This window comes from Medicago sativa, chromosome 1, assembly GCF_051527215.1.
Source record: "Medicago sativa cultivar Bolivia chromosome 1, Bolivia_mono, whole genome shotgun sequence".
In the NCBI taxonomy this organism is placed as follows: domain Eukaryota; kingdom Viridiplantae; phylum Streptophyta; class Magnoliopsida; order Fabales; family Fabaceae; genus Medicago; species Medicago sativa.
Genome location: NC_140749.1, coordinates 29,233,935 through 29,249,280, shown reverse-complemented (window position 1 = coordinate 29,249,280; position 15,346 = coordinate 29,233,935). Strand labels below are relative to the sequence as shown.

The following is a 15,346-nucleotide window of genomic DNA, read 5'->3' as shown; positions in this document are numbered from 1 at the left end:
ACCATATAAGGAAACTGTTTTTGACTTTATTATAAATTAATTAGATAATTTCAATGCATTAACTACTATATAATTTCCTTTTTTATATCCTTAACCAGTGCCCTGGGGGCACCGGTTAGCATTTCCCATATTTGAATAGGTCTATAATTATACTTATTCGTTCCAAGTATAATTGCAACTTGAGAGTTATTTAGCAGCCTTGAACGTCAAATTTTGAAAGCCAAATTACAGTTCATTGAAACAAGTTGGACAATGAACTTGGCAAAAACGAATGTTTCCTTCCCTAATTGCATTCCAGCTGGATATTGAATTTGGACCCAATATTTAAATTCTGATAAAATGTTTTAATCTTGATACTAATAAAATAATTAGAATCATTTGGTGGGGGCATATCACATGAGAATGGGTAACTTATGTGAGAATGGTGAGAATAAATTGCAGCCATAGGATTAAAAGCAATGGGTGAGATTAAAACACCACTTAGTGACTCATGTGCCAAACATGTGATCATTCTCTCCCTCATTTTCATCATTCACGCGCTTCTTCGTTCATGCCGGAAAACGTCACCGAAGTTAGTTATAGGCCACCGGAGTTAGCTTTCTCTCTCTCTTTCCTGTAATTTCTTCTTCAGGTATCTCTCTTTCTCTTGTTTTCAATTTGTGTTTGTGATGTTGCTGTTAGAACATTTTAATGTCGTTTAGGAGAGAGCAACAAGGGGTTATTGGTGGTTTACCAATTTAGGAGTACGGTTGCATGAATAGGAACCACAAGCTGAAACAAGTGAAAAAAAGAGTTGCTAAGTTGCTATTAAGAGGTTGATTTTGAGGAAAAAGAATTTAGAAGCGTGTGTTTGGTTCTGTTGGGACTGAAATTGATTTTGACTTAATTGACTTTCTAAAATGATCTTGGATGAAAGTGAGTTCAACATAAAATGATTTATATATTTGGTTTAAAAAAAATGTGATATTTATCCATTGAGTATGTTTGAATAGTTTGGATCAGAATTGTTTTTGTGTGTATATATGTTAATAAGTTTGAGCATTGATTCTATGTGTCAACAGAAGCTAGAAATTATAGTAGCTTTTAGGTAGAGCTGATTTTTGTAATGGTATCAATTCTAAAGTCACAAGTGAAATAAACAATTTATGGTCAAATGATATTTGACTAACCCTAATGTGATAAATAACAGTAGTGTTATCCAACCTATCAAGATACTGTTTCTGATCCACAAGATACTATTTGTGATAAATAATCCCAAATGATATTTGAATTTTGAGTGTTTGTTAAAACAGGGGAGTTGGTTAGTGATTGATGATCAACTGGGTTTTGAATGAGTAACCTTCTTGTGTGAGATTCCACAAGAAGCTCATGGAGAAGTGGTGAAGTAAAGGAAGTAGAAGCATACATGTTTTTTGTTGGGGAACTAGTTGATGAGTTAGTTAATTAGAGCTTGAGTTGTTGTTATGTTATCTTAGATGGAGTATTATATATAGGGAGGGAAGTTATACTTCTATGGTAGGATATGGTATCTTGCTTTTATTAAAGTTTGAAATTAACTAGTATTATAATGTGCCTAGGTACTTAAATTAAATCAGTTACTATGTGAATGCACTACAAGTTTAGCTCTTGTCAGTATATTGATGCATAATTCCTCAAACATGATCCTTTATGTGTATATAATATATTATGGCCGCCCACTCACCTAGCTAGCTAAATCTTATTATTGATCCTTTAGTGATCCTAAATGCACTACAGGTTTAGCTTTTTGTTTTTATTGATTTGTTTACCTTCTTGGCAATTTGGATGAAGTAGGGCACATAGTGAATTAGTAACCACGGAAGACAAGAATTACTTGGTCATGGTTTTATCATTAAAAGCGATGCTTTTTGGTGCTTTTGGGAAGTAGCGGTAATACAAACAAGTACCGCTTGGATTCATATATATCTTAATAGGTTGGATAACACTACTGTTATTGTTTCTTTGCACCCGTGAGTGATAAGAGAGAAATTAAGTGCATATTTGACTAACCCTAATGTGATAAATAACAGTAGTGTTATCCAACCCGTGAGTCATATATCTCCTTTGTAGTCATAAGGGCTCGAACTCCATTCTGCATATTGGGGCATTATAATTGGTGTGCATTCAAGTTAATCAAAGTTCAAGATTTAAAATAATGAATAGCCAAAAGTGATATCTTACATATAGTTGCTGAGAAATAGTGTCTTCTTGATTTGGGAAGGTAACTAGAGGAGCAGCATCATGGGTTATTGACCTTTTTTTTATTTGCAAATGAATTGTGGGTCGTCAGATATGCATATTTGTTGAACGGCAAAGATGTATTCTGTGCAAAATCTGCAAAATAACATATATAAAATAGTTCTGTTATTGGAATAAGATTCTTCTAGACTCTATTTTCTTTTGGTACACTATAATTATATTTTATTTTGTCACAAAACTAAGTTTAGTACGTCATCATTGTTTGAAAACAAATTATGTCGTTAGTTTTGAACCTTTAAGGGGACCGCATAATTAATAAAACTATATATTGTGTATTAAGGTTAATTGGACGTGGAAAACATTGTGTTCTGAAACAAACATAATTTGCTTGGTTGACTCTCACTTCGCTAACAGCAACCTCTCTCTGTAGGTTCTCTCTCACGGCTCTCTCCCTCACAGCTCTCCTTCTCACGGCTCTCTCCATCACAGCTCTCTACCTGACGGCTCTTTCTCTCTTTCTCCAGTAATTTCTCCAGGTATCTCTCTCTTTTTGTAATTTCTCTCTTTTTGTTATGGGTTTTATTCATTTTTTCCACAGCTTCTGAATTTATAAATTTTTGTAATATTTTTTTTCTGTTATAGAATTACTTGTTTAATAGATGTTGTTTCATGTCACAATGCTAGCTAGAAATTACTTTTTCTGAAGTACTTGTTTAATCCGACCTTGGTTGTTATGTGCCATGCTGCTTAGAATTGAGATTCTTATTTGAAAGTAATGGAATTTGAGAGGAATTTGCGCTGTATTCTGTTCTATTTTTGATTGATAAAAAATTAAAATTAACAAGTTTGAATTGTAAATGGTTTTAGTGTTGTGCTTTGATTATTTTAGTTAATTACATGAATTGTGACAACGTGTAGAATATATTCATGTGTTGTTATATATGGCAGAAGATGTTGATATTGTAGGCGTAATAGTTTTGTAACTCTTTTGTAGATTGAAAAATTAATTGTTTCTTAAATTAACTTTAAGAAACAATGGATAAAAAATGGATGTTTGCCAACCGATTTTCAAAGGAATATGAAAGTGGAGTAGAGGAGTTTGTTAAGTTTGCCGTGAAACATGCCACAGACCCCAATCGAATCATCTGTCCTTGCTTAGGTTGTTGTTATGGAAAAAGAGGTAATGCGGATGTGTTGCGAAATCATTTACTGGGGAACGGAATTGATCGAAGCTACACATGTTGGACAATGCATGGTGAGATGAGTAACAATAACGTTGATTTGGGGAATAATGAGACATCTGAATCGAATGAATTTGACACAAATACAATTGACTATGATCGAATTGACGAAATGCTAGATGTAGTTGAAGAAGATCTTCGGGATTGTCCTAAAATGTTTGAGAGATTGGTTAGTGATTCAGAGAAACCGTTATACGATGGTTGCAGCAAATTCACAAGAATGTCTGCAGTATTGAAGTTGTACAGTATAAAAGCGAGAAATGGATGGTCTGATAAAAGCTTCACATAATTGTTAACCCTTCTGATAGATATGCTGCCAAAGGATAATGTTCTTCCCAGTAAAAACTATGAAGCCAAAAAAAATGTTGTGCTCGATTGGCATGAGTTATGAAAAGATACACGCTTGTCCTAACGATTGCATTTTGTTTCGAAATGAATACGCATCGTTAAATGAGTGTCCTGAATGTAATGTCTCTCGATATAAGAAAGAATTTATTCTTGCGAAAGTCGTATGGTATCTTCCTATAATACCGAGATTCAGGCGCATGTTTAGTAGTGAAGTTGATGCAAAACATTTGACATGGCACAAATATGATAGAATTAGAGATGGGAAGTTTCGACACCCTGCAGATTCGCCACAGTGGGCTAAAATTGATCATGATTATCCTGATTTTGGGAAAGAAGCAAGAAATCTACGCTTGGCACTGTCTACTGATGGAATGAACCCACATGGTTTTCAAAGTATCCCAAACACCGTATGGCCTGTGATTTTGGTGATTTTTAACTTGCCTCCATGACTATGTATGAAGCGTAAGTTCATGATGTTGTCTATGTTAATTTCTGGGCGCAATCAACCAGGGAATGATATAGACGTGTACTTGGCACCTTTAATTGATGATCTGAAGCATTTGTGGGAGACAGGAGTGGAGGTTTATGATGGATATAAGAAAGAAAACTTCAATTTGAGGGCGATGTTGTTTGGCACCATTAATGATTTCCCAGCATATGGAAATCTATCAGGATATAGTGTTAAAGGTCAGAAAGCGTGTCCTATTTGTGAAGAGGAAACTGATACGTTGCGGTTGGAAAATTGCCAGAAGAATATCTTTCTCGGTCATCGTAAATTCTTGCCTTCTAATCATCGCTACCGTGGGTGGAAAAAAGCATTCAATGGAAAACCAAAAAAAGGTGTAGCTCCAGTTGCATTGACGGGTGATCAACTATTTGAAAAGGTGAAGGATATGAACAATAAATTTGGCAAACCTTTTGCAAAAGATCTTGTTAAAAGCGGGTGGAAGAAGAAGTCAATTTTCTTTGAACTCCCATATTGGAAGTCATTGTATGTAAGACATTTCCTTGATGTGATGCATATTGAAAAAAACGTATTTGATAGCATTATTGGTACGCTACTAAATGTACTTGGAAAGTCGAAGGATGGCATTAATGCGAGGTTGGACTTAATCGATATGGGAATTAGAACTGAATTGGCACCCGTGAAAGACGGAAAGCGCGCATTTTTACCACCTGCGGCTCACACTTTGTCAAGAAAGGAGAAAAAAGTATTGTGTCAAATTCTTCATGAAGTTAAAGTTCCAGAAGGGTACTCATCAAACATTAGTAATTTGGTATCTATGAAAGACCTCAAGATAAGGGGTTTGAAGTCTCATGATTGCCATGTTTTGATGGAACACATGTTACCAATAGGTATACGTTCCATTTTGCCTGAAAACGTTAGAAGTGCAATCACTAAACTTTGTTTTTTCTTCAGGGCGATTTGTAGTAAAGTGATCAATCCAGAGAGCTTACAAACATTGCAAAGAGAAATTAGTGTTACTTTGTGTGAGCTTGAGATGTACTTCCCACCCTCATTTTTTGACATTATGGTTCATCTAACTATTCATCTAGTGAAAGAGACACAAATGTGTGGACCGGCTTATATGAGATGGATGTACCCTACTGAGCGTTATATGAAAATATTAAAAGGCTATGTGAAAAATCGAAGCCGGCCAAAGGGTTGTATTGTTGAACGGTACATCATTGAAGAAGCTATTGAATTTCACACTGAATATTTGTCCAACGTTGAATCCATTGGACTTCCTAATACATCTCATATGTCTGAAAGAATAACAGGAAAATGGTTACTTGGAAAAAAACTAGTGACGATATCTAAGACTGAATTGGAGCAAGTACAATTGTATATTTTGCACAATGATGATGAGGTTGAGCCGTATGTTAAAAAACACAAGGACGTACTAAATGCTTTGAACCCAAATAGAAGTGAAAATTGGATAGCACGGGAACACAATCGAAATTTTGTAACATGGTTTAAAAATCATATTTATTCAAAGTTGTCTGAAGATCCTGCTTCAGTTTCAGAACGATTGGCATTCTTATCACGTGGTCCAAATTCACATGTCTATTCTTACACTAGATATGCAATTAACGGCTCCACATTTTATACCAAAGAACAAGATGATAAAAGCACTATGCAAAATAGTGGTGTCACCCTAGTAGCTGAATCGATGCACATCTCAAGTGCCGAGGAGACAAACCCAGCATACACAAATCTATCATACTTTGGGGGTATCAAGTGCATTCGGGAGTTCGATTACACAATGTTTCGAGTTCCTGTATTTGGGTGTACGTGGGTTGATAATAAAAATGGTGTTCGGAATGATGAGCCTGGTTTTTTGAAGGTGGATCTTAATAGAGTGGGGTACGAAGATGAGCCTTTCATTTTAGCGTCACAAGCTAAACAAGTGTTCTATGTCATTGATCCTGCTAATGTAAAATGGTCCATGGTACTTTTGACCAACAAAGTTAGAGATGATAACAATACAAATCAAGATGATGAGGACGTTGAGGATGATCCTTTCTTAGCAAATCCACGATCACCTGAAACTGGTCCTACTATAGATGATGATTTGTATGTTAGAGATGATCATGTTGAGGGAATTTCCATCGATCCATCATTCCAAGTAGTCAAGCAAAAAAAAAACGTAATGCCACAAAAAAAAGAAAGAGATCTAAAAACTCTTAAGTTTTACAGTTGTTATTGAAGATACTCTTCTAATTAGTAGTTTCTTTGTGTAATAAAATTCACTGTATTCATTGTTTCTTATTGAATGATCATTAAACCTTGAAAATTTGTTGTGATTAAAGTATGCCCACCCTTTCTTCTATTTTCTACTTTTGAAGAACATATTTCTGTTATGAATGTTCGTTAAACCATGATTATGAATGTATTTCTATTATGAATGTTCATTAAACCATGAACGCATTTATGTAATTTTTTTTATATTTTCTTATTGCAGATCATGGAGTATTATGATGAAGACAATGACTATGATCCTGACAATGAGGAAAGTGACAATGACGAAAGTGGCTCCCATAATGATGGAAGCAACTTTACTGAGCGTGAGATCACGCGTGGGATAACCCTTATGAAGAATGTCATCCGCGCAAGAGATAAAGGAGTCAAATTTGAGGTTGTTCAACAGTTTGTTTAAAATTAAATTATATTTGGTTTCTTTCTTCTAGACATACCTACAGTTGTTTTATGAAATTATTAGGTGTCATGGAATGTTCGTAATCAACCAATTGGGGCTTACTCAGCATCGTTTGCAAGTTTCGTTGGTGCCGATGTTCGTAGACACATTCCAATCACTTGTGATCATTGGAACCCCAAAGACAAATCAATGAATCCCCACAAAGAGTTCCTTTTTAAGGACATACATGTATCAAATAGTAGTTGACGTTTGACTGCATATAAGTGCTTTTACTTATACATTTTTTTATTTTTATTTTGTAGAGTTATTTCCTTAATGTTGATGAATCACGGAAGAAATATGTACTTCAACTTGCTGGAAAATTACATAGATGCTTTCGATCTTATTTAACAACAAAGTATCTCAAAGATGCTGATGGAAATTTTGTAGATGCCGATCGTCCAGCACTTTACGAAAGCTTGATATCTCCGGAGGAATGGGAGACTTTTAAAGCTAAACGGAATACTGTTGAATTTAAAGTTAGAATAATTTATTGACAAGTGTTTATTATGATATTATATCATATTATATATATATATATATATATATATATAATTGAATACCATGTTTTGATAATGCTACTTGTATGTATAGGAATTGAGTGAAACAAATAGAAAGAGAGCGTTAAACCCCCAATACCCATACCTCAGGGGGCGTATGGGATATGCTCGCTTAACACAAAAAATAGTGAGTATATCTAATCAAAAACCATACCATGACGTTTTAGATTGTAACAATACTTCTAATTGGTAAGCATTTTTTGTCATTTTGTAGCTAGCAGAGACTAACTCTAAAGAAGAAGACATTGATGAATGTTTAAGGTGGAGGGAAGGGCGTGTGAAGAAGGATGGAACGGTTGATGAAAGTGTCCAGAAAGTATATGAAGAATGTGTAAGTATTATTTTTATTTAATTTGATTCTGAAAATTTATTGTTACTTCATATAAAACTTGTAAGTATTATTTTTATGACGATCTTATTTTTTCTGTACTACCATATATTATTCCAGGTGACTCTATCTCAATCTTCTCAAACTTCTAGCCGTAGGGACATACTTAGCAAAGCATTAAATGTCCGTGAGTATTCTGGTCGTTTAAGGGGTATGGGGTTAGGGGTCACTCAAACACTTCTTAATAAAGGTCAAAAGAAAAGTGAAAAAAATCCCAGTACTAAAGAATTATTGGCCATTATTCAAAACCTATCATCTGACCTTGATCAATTGAAAAAGGAAAGGGGAAAAGATATCTCAAGAAGTCAACAGGATATGCATATCCCTAGTGATAAAGATAGTACCAACATTGATGTTTTGAAGAATATTCCCGAGGTATTTAATTAATTACTTGTATATATTTCATTTATTAATTTGCTAATTATATTTGTTAATAGTTTTACGTTGACTTTTGGTTTAGGGTATATCACCTTGTTCATTGTACTTGCTGTCTCCTACTTATCGCATAGTCACTAAGGGAATGGTACACAACATCTTGGGAGATAAACTTCACCATAAGCCACTCCCTGATGGCTATTTAAAAGTATCAATTGATGTTGCTTTAGAACAGGATGCAGAGTTGCCCATGCCTGATGATGTTGCTGATATAAGGTTGGTTAGAGATGCAATAGGAACATATGGCAAAGAAACCTCATTTCCCTTAATCTTGAGGTAAAGTAAATTTCTCTTGCTTTCATTTAGCAACGTCGTACATCGTACATGGTTGTGATATTTTTCTTTTTCGAATTAGTTATGTTCGATGATTTTATTTCTACATCATGAATTATTGTGCAATTCAGATTGCAATTTATTTCTGTGTGTTCCAATTTTAGGTGTAGTGCTATCTACTTGAAACAAACTTATTTCTCCTAGTGGGTTTCAAAAAGAATTTTAGTTAGTAACTAGCTAGCTAGTCTCATTTATAGTTTGTACTGATAAGTATAGTTTGTGATTCTTTGAAATGGGGGCAGAATTTGTACTTCTATGAAGTTGTGACACTGTGTCTAATCAAAGATAGCCTTTATTTTTCCACTCATGTGCAAAAAATAAATTGATCACTGACTGAATCAATTTCACATAGATTCCTGCAACATATAAAGGCAATGGTAATGACGGGATTAGGAGGGGTGACGAGTCGGTCACTTCAAAAAAACAAGTATATTGATATACACAAGAAATGTTCATTTTACTATTCAATCATTTGTTAATCATTAACTTTATTAACTATACAATTAATATTATAGATTCAAACACAAAAATTGCATGAAGGCACTAAAATCATGAAGGATAAACCAAGAAATATGTCTCAAGCACAAAAGTTGAAAGAAGTCACTAATAAGGGTAGACATAGCAATATTTCAATCACAAAACAAAAACAAGATATTACAAAAACCAAACATCAAAAGCCTAACTCTACAAAGTGTCGTCCATCATGGGTGTCAGCTCTTAAATCACTAGTGGAGGTGCAAATGGAAAACTCAGATACGCGTCAGATAACTATGGAGGAAGGTATTTTTGGTGAAGAACAGTATGATGAAAACATTACCAAAGAACAAATGTATGAGTTTTTCGAAAATAGGTGTCTCTGTTGTCTGCGTATATATCAGGTACTCCGAATAACTTTAAATTGCTTTGACAAATTATTTTATTTGTATAACATTTAATATATAGTATCTAATATTACATTTTCATTCTAGGTACTTGTATGAGAAGTTTGTCCGCGACACTGATTTCCCAAGGAAATTTTCCTTCTTATCCCCCCATCGAATATCCTTGGTGTTAATTGAAGCAGAACCAGAATCGGTCAAAGCATACATGGTTAAGGAATTCTTGAAATATAAAGATGAGCGCAAGTTATTTATTCTACCATTTTATATACATCAGCCTATGTAAGATTTTCTTTGAAACTTTGTTTTTAAATATTTTTTCCTCACTTTTTACCATCGTTTATAGAAGATTTTCTAATTAACTTTGACATTTGTGTAGTGCACATTGGGTGTTATTTGTCATTAATCCCATATCGGAGATCATGTATTATATGGATCCATTACTCAATGACTATATGAATTACCCAAAAGTGAAGAGTATGTTTGACACGTAAGTATATATATATATATATATTTATGGTCGGTTGTTGTATATGAAAACTATATATATATATATATATATATATATATATATATATATATATATATATATATATATATATATATATATATATGGTCAGTTGTATGTAATCTAAAGTTTACATTTGTATTTTGTAGAGTTCTAAAGGTATTTCGCTCTGCAAGGGACGCTCAAGTATCAAAGAATAAATTTAACAACATATCATGGGTCCGAGTACAGGTTTGATAATATAACATATAACAACCTTAAACAATTAGTGTATGAATATGCAATTAGTGTATGAATATAATATAAATAATTTTATTTATACAAACTTATTTTATTTTTTGTAGTGTCCTCGCCAAGAAAATGGTCTAGATTGCGGATACTTTGTGATTAGGTTTATGAAAGAGATTCTCATTTCAAAACTAAATGAGATTCCAAAGCTGGTATATGTTATTTTTTATATTAAAGTATAATAATTGCATATATTATTTAAGTTTATTAAGTAACATGGTTATTTATTGTTATAATATATGCAGTACATTGAGGGTTTCAGGTGTGTGACATACTCAAAAGATAAAATAAGAGAAATCCAAGAAGAATGGTGTCAGTTCATGATGAGCCTTTTGGTTATGTGATATTTTTATGATAAGGTGAGTTTCATGTTTCTAAATATATTTGCTAGAAGTGATAGTGTTTTTAATTTATAATCTTGCTTTAATTTGTACTATGATCAATATTACTTTGAATTTGTCTCTAATATAATATAGTTGCTTATTGCTTAATGGGGTTTTTTGCTATATATATGCAGGTGGTGGAGAGTGAACGAAATTTGGAAATGAATAATGATTTGCCTGCTTTTTTTGAATAAAAATGTTGAGACGACCAAGAACATAGATGAAGACATGCTACCATAGAAGATTTTGATCTTTATGTTAACTAATTAGTTGTAACTTAGAGATATCCATGTTACCATATTAGTGGATATACATTTCTGACTTTTATGCTATATACATACATTTTTTATGATATGTTTTAGTTTTATTTGATAAAAATAGTCTCAATTTTAATGTGCCGAAAATATATAAATTTCCCTTAGAAAAATTATATATATATATATATATATATATATATATTAATGAATAATGATTTTGATAAAATTAAAATCTAACCCAAATAAAAAAATATTAATGCTTTTCCTAGCGCTTTTTTCATGCATAAAGCGCTATCTAAACCTAGTGTTACATAGCGTTTTAAAACAAAAACGCTATTTTTAACTAGTGAATGCGTTTTTTTAAACGCCTTTTAGATGGCGTTTATTATTGAAAGCGCTATCTAAGGATAATCTTTGCTAGCGCTTTTTGAGAAAAAGCGCTATCTAAACCTAGTGTTACATAGCGTTTTAAAACAAAAACGCTATTTTATACTGGTGATTGCGTTATTCAAAACGCCTTTTAGATGGCGTTTATTACTGAAAAAGCTATCTAAAGTTAATCTTTGCTAGCGCTTTCTGACAAAAAGCGCTATGTAAACACCGATTTAGATAGCGCTTTATACAGAAAAAAAAGCGCTATATTACTTTTACCAGCGCCATTTATAGTAGCGCTTTCAAAGCGCTAGCTAAAGCCAAAAAAAAGCGCTATATAAGCCCATTTTTGTAGTAGTGATAGAAGAGAGTTGTTGTTGTGCCGTGGCCAAAACCACTGCCCTGAAAGCAAAATTCTGGTGGACCTCCGGTGCAACCCAATAACTCGTTTTGCTCCCCAAGGTTTACACAACTACGTGTCTGAACTCGTGCACTCGAGGTAAACACGTTGGAGCTTCACAAACAATGCCCAAGTTTAGAGTAGAATCGAAAGCTATGAATATGATTTTTGACCATTTCTAGCCACTGCCATAGTTTCCATTGTTATACCCTAATTTTGGACCTAAAAATACTTGCTCAAAATATTTTCCATCTCTGATATGTGTCTATTACTCTTGAGAGATTGCCAATTTGATATTGTTTACTCTGACATTTTACTATGTTTTAACTGCATGTTTTACTGTCTTTGTTTTGAAAAAATTTTCAATTGTGACTTTGTCTATGTTTTCTTGCATTTCAAACCATCCAAAGGGGTTTACTTGCATTCCAAGTCATTTGAAAGTATCTATGATCAATTGCATATCTCTCTGCATCTTTTTCAATGTTATTTGCAAAAATTCATAAAAAGGGTATTTTAGTCAGTTCATGTATTCAAATTCATTTTAATCTCTGAAAATTGCCTCTGAGTCTTTTCAATTGGTTTGAATAAACTCTTGTTTAATTCCATGTCAAAATCCATTTCAAAAATTGCATCTGAGACATTTTGAGTCAGTTTAGTCCCTAGGGGCATTTTGGTCATTTCACACAAAATTTTGACAAAGAGAGGTTACTTTGAAGTACCTCATTTATGTAGTTGGTTCATTTTAGTCCTTTTTGTGTTTTTTATTGGTTTCACTTTACGTTTTGTCCATTTTACCAATTTTATTCCAATTTTATTATTATTTTCATTTTGGTCCTTTTTACTTTCAGAAATTGCATATTAGTCCTTTTTCATTTTAAGTCTTCTTTAATTGCAGTTTCGTCCCTTGACCAGTTTTTCATTCTAGTCCTTTAAGTCTCAAACTTTTGTTTTTAGTCCTTTTTCCATAATTGCAGTTTGGTCCTCAAGTTTTAGTTGATTGCAGGTCAGTCCAAAGAGTTTGTTATAAGTCCAGGTATACGTGGCAGATTATGACAGGCCAGGATATCACATGTGTCAGCTATAAATAAGTACACAGTGTCAGAACCATTCATTACAAGCCACATCACACAAACAGAATTCACATTCTCTCTCCAGGATTAGAAATCAAACCCAGAAAATCACCAAGAACACGTTGAAGTTCATGAAGAACTTCATCCCCAAATCATGAACCCTAACTTTGCAGAACACAATTCCACATCAATTCCTCACAAATCCACAACAATTTCATCACAAACAGACTCAATCCAACAACCACGTAATCAAATCAGTTCGAATTAAAGCAATTTCTTCGCAATTCTCAGAGATTCGCAAGGGAATCTTCATCATTAAACTACGTTCTCTGCAATTCCAACACCGATCCATCTCAAAGACGAACCAGTGCGATCACAGAGACGAAGAGGTGAGAAGAAGAGGGGTCGAAGAAAAGAACCAGTTCGACAAATTCACAGAGAAGAAGCAAAGACGAAGAGTGAGAAGACGAAGAAACTTCGATTTATTTTCGAAGTTTGAATCAAAACATTCATCAGAGACGAAAAAGAAGCACCAAAATCTTTCTCACCGTTCTCTTTGTTCGAATCTCCAATTTCCAACAGGTAAACACATAAAACTTCTCAGTTTTTTTTCTTTAAATACATCAACGAAGGTAGGTCGAAGTAGATCGGTGCTTTCTGGAAAACATATGTGAAAAAGATTCATATCTAAGAAGTTCTTGAAAAAACCGTAAGTTTCAAACCCCGATCTACTCTGTTTCGATCACAACTTCACAAAAGTAACCTCAAAATCTTAAAGAGGAGACTCAGACGAACATAACGATGTGAAAATCTTTTAGAAAACATTCAGGTACGGCGGCGCCACCGGCGAACCACCGTACCTCCGCCTTCATGTTCGTCGGAGAAGATGATCAGAAGAAGAGAGAAGTTGCAGAGCTTCTCTCTCTAAAACGTTGTAGAGAGAGAAGAGAGAAGGAGGAATGAATTGGACCGGTAGGTTTGTGTTTATATAAACACCTGAACCGGTCTGGTTCATTTTGGTTCGCTCTTCTCTTGATCTCCACTGTTTGATCTGCCAGATGGCGATGTGTATGGTTGTGATTGCTTCCTCCTGTGTGTCTGATTGTGTTTACCATGCGCTGCATGTTTTGAACCCTTGGATCTAGGTCAAACTTGGACCTGGATCAATCCAATGGCTGTATGGCTGATGGATAGTCCAGATCCATGAGTGATCTTGGGCCTGGGCCTGTCTCTTGCAGATTTTCGTTCTTCTCTTGTTTTCTTGCTATTTTGTATACTGCTTTTGCTAATTGCACCTCTATTGAGTTTAAAATCTTTTATAAAAATTCCATAAAAATTCATAAAGTTTTCTTGATGATTTTGTGATGTTTTTTTGATAGTTTTATACTGGAAAACTTGATAGGAAATATTGATGTTGTTTCTTGTTTCGTTTCTTGAATTTCATATTAAAAACTTGTGAAAATTGGCTTAATTTTGATTCCAATTCTTGATCTACATTTGTGATTCATAATATGTGACTTTGTGAGGAATTTACTACAGTTTGAATGTGTTTTTACTGTATATGTGTATGTGATGTTTGGTTGCTTGCTTTCCAAGTTTTGTTTGTGAATAAATAATGTGGAATTTGCCTAACTTTGGTCTTAGATGCTTGGTAGAGTGTATTCCTTTAATCCTCTTTGTGAAAACTGAATTGAAACTCTTTGGGAACTCTTTGAAATATGGGGATTATAGGTCATATTCAAACCTTGCATTGGTGATGAATTTTTAGGTCTATTTCACATTATTTTTGCTTGTTTTTATGTCAATTCTCTTACTTTTGTTATGATAGCTTTTACTTGCTTTATATCTTGTGCTACTAACATTTTCATCTCATGTTTCATACATTCCATAAGCATATTTCATCCTTCAATTTTAGTTTCATCTCTTGCACTTTAATTCTCATGCCAAGACTTAGAATGTAAAACCTAGGGTGGTGTATTTTACTTCGTGCAATTTTAAATTCTTGCAAGACCATAGAATGTAAACTAGGGCCAATGTAAAGGACAATGGACTCTAATGATGTACACCGACACAAGCACCGACACATGCACACACACCACATGGATACGTTAGATGAATATCTAGGGAATGTATGCTTTATATGTATGCTTAGGAGTCACGATATTTAGAAAGATTCTCTTTTCCAAAAAAAAACATGAACAACTTCACTCAAATAATTTTCCAAAGAAACCTTGGGATCAAAGTCCCATTGAATTTTCCCTTTATTTTCTTAAACAAAAACTTTAATGAATTCTAATAATACTTAGATCTTTTTGCAAAATAACTAATTTCACCTCACATTTTCCAAATCTTATGCCCTTGAGGCCTCTCTCTCTTATTCTTCAAAATCCCATTTTCAAAATTAAAATCAACCAACAAAAACAAAAACATTTTTTGGAAGAGAACTACATGGAGTTTGATCCCTTAAA

The 15,346-nt window shown here is 33.7% G+C and overlaps 1 protein-coding gene and 1 pseudogene across 2 annotated transcripts; both read left to right on the top strand.

Annotated features, from left to right (window-relative positions):
- The first annotated feature begins 393 nt into the window (after positions 1-393).
- Positions 394-4,262, top strand: LOC146954109 (uncharacterized; annotated as a pseudogene). Its single transcript, XR_015011818.1, has 3 exons — positions 394-631; positions 2,648-2,753; positions 3,212-4,262. The product of XR_015011818.1 is annotated as an uncharacterized LOC146954109 (transcript).
- Positions 4,238-11,157, top strand: LOC146954108 (uncharacterized). Its single transcript, XM_085743611.1, has 15 exons — positions 4,238-6,457; positions 6,773-6,946; positions 7,031-7,195; positions 7,270-7,485; positions 7,601-7,693; positions 7,781-7,897; positions 8,015-8,329; positions 8,415-8,665; positions 9,075-9,149; positions 9,691-9,882; positions 9,980-10,090; positions 10,258-10,339; positions 10,453-10,548; positions 10,642-10,755; positions 10,914-11,157. The coding sequence occupies exons 1-14, from the start codon at positions 4,262-4,264 to the stop codon at positions 10,738-10,740; spliced, it is 4,182 nt and encodes a 1,393-aa protein (XP_085599737.1). The 5' UTR covers positions 4,238-4,261; the 3' UTR covers positions 10,741-10,755; positions 10,914-11,157.
- Positions 11,158-15,346: the final 4,189 nt, after the last annotated feature.

Bases quoted from the DNA above. Each gene is read 5' to 3' on its own strand.
- LOC146954108 (XM_085743611.1), top strand. From the start codon at position 4,262: ATGAAGCGTAAGTTCATGATGTTGTCTATGTTAATTTCTGGGCGCAAT. The intron at 6,458-6,772 runs GTAATGCCACAA...TTCTTATTGCAG, and splicing joins TAGTCAAGCAAAAAAAAAAC to ATCATGGAGTATTATGATGA. The intron at 7,196-7,269 runs GTATCAAATAGT...TTTATTTTGTAG, and splicing joins TCCTTTTTAAGGACATACAT to AGTTATTTCCTTAATGTTGA.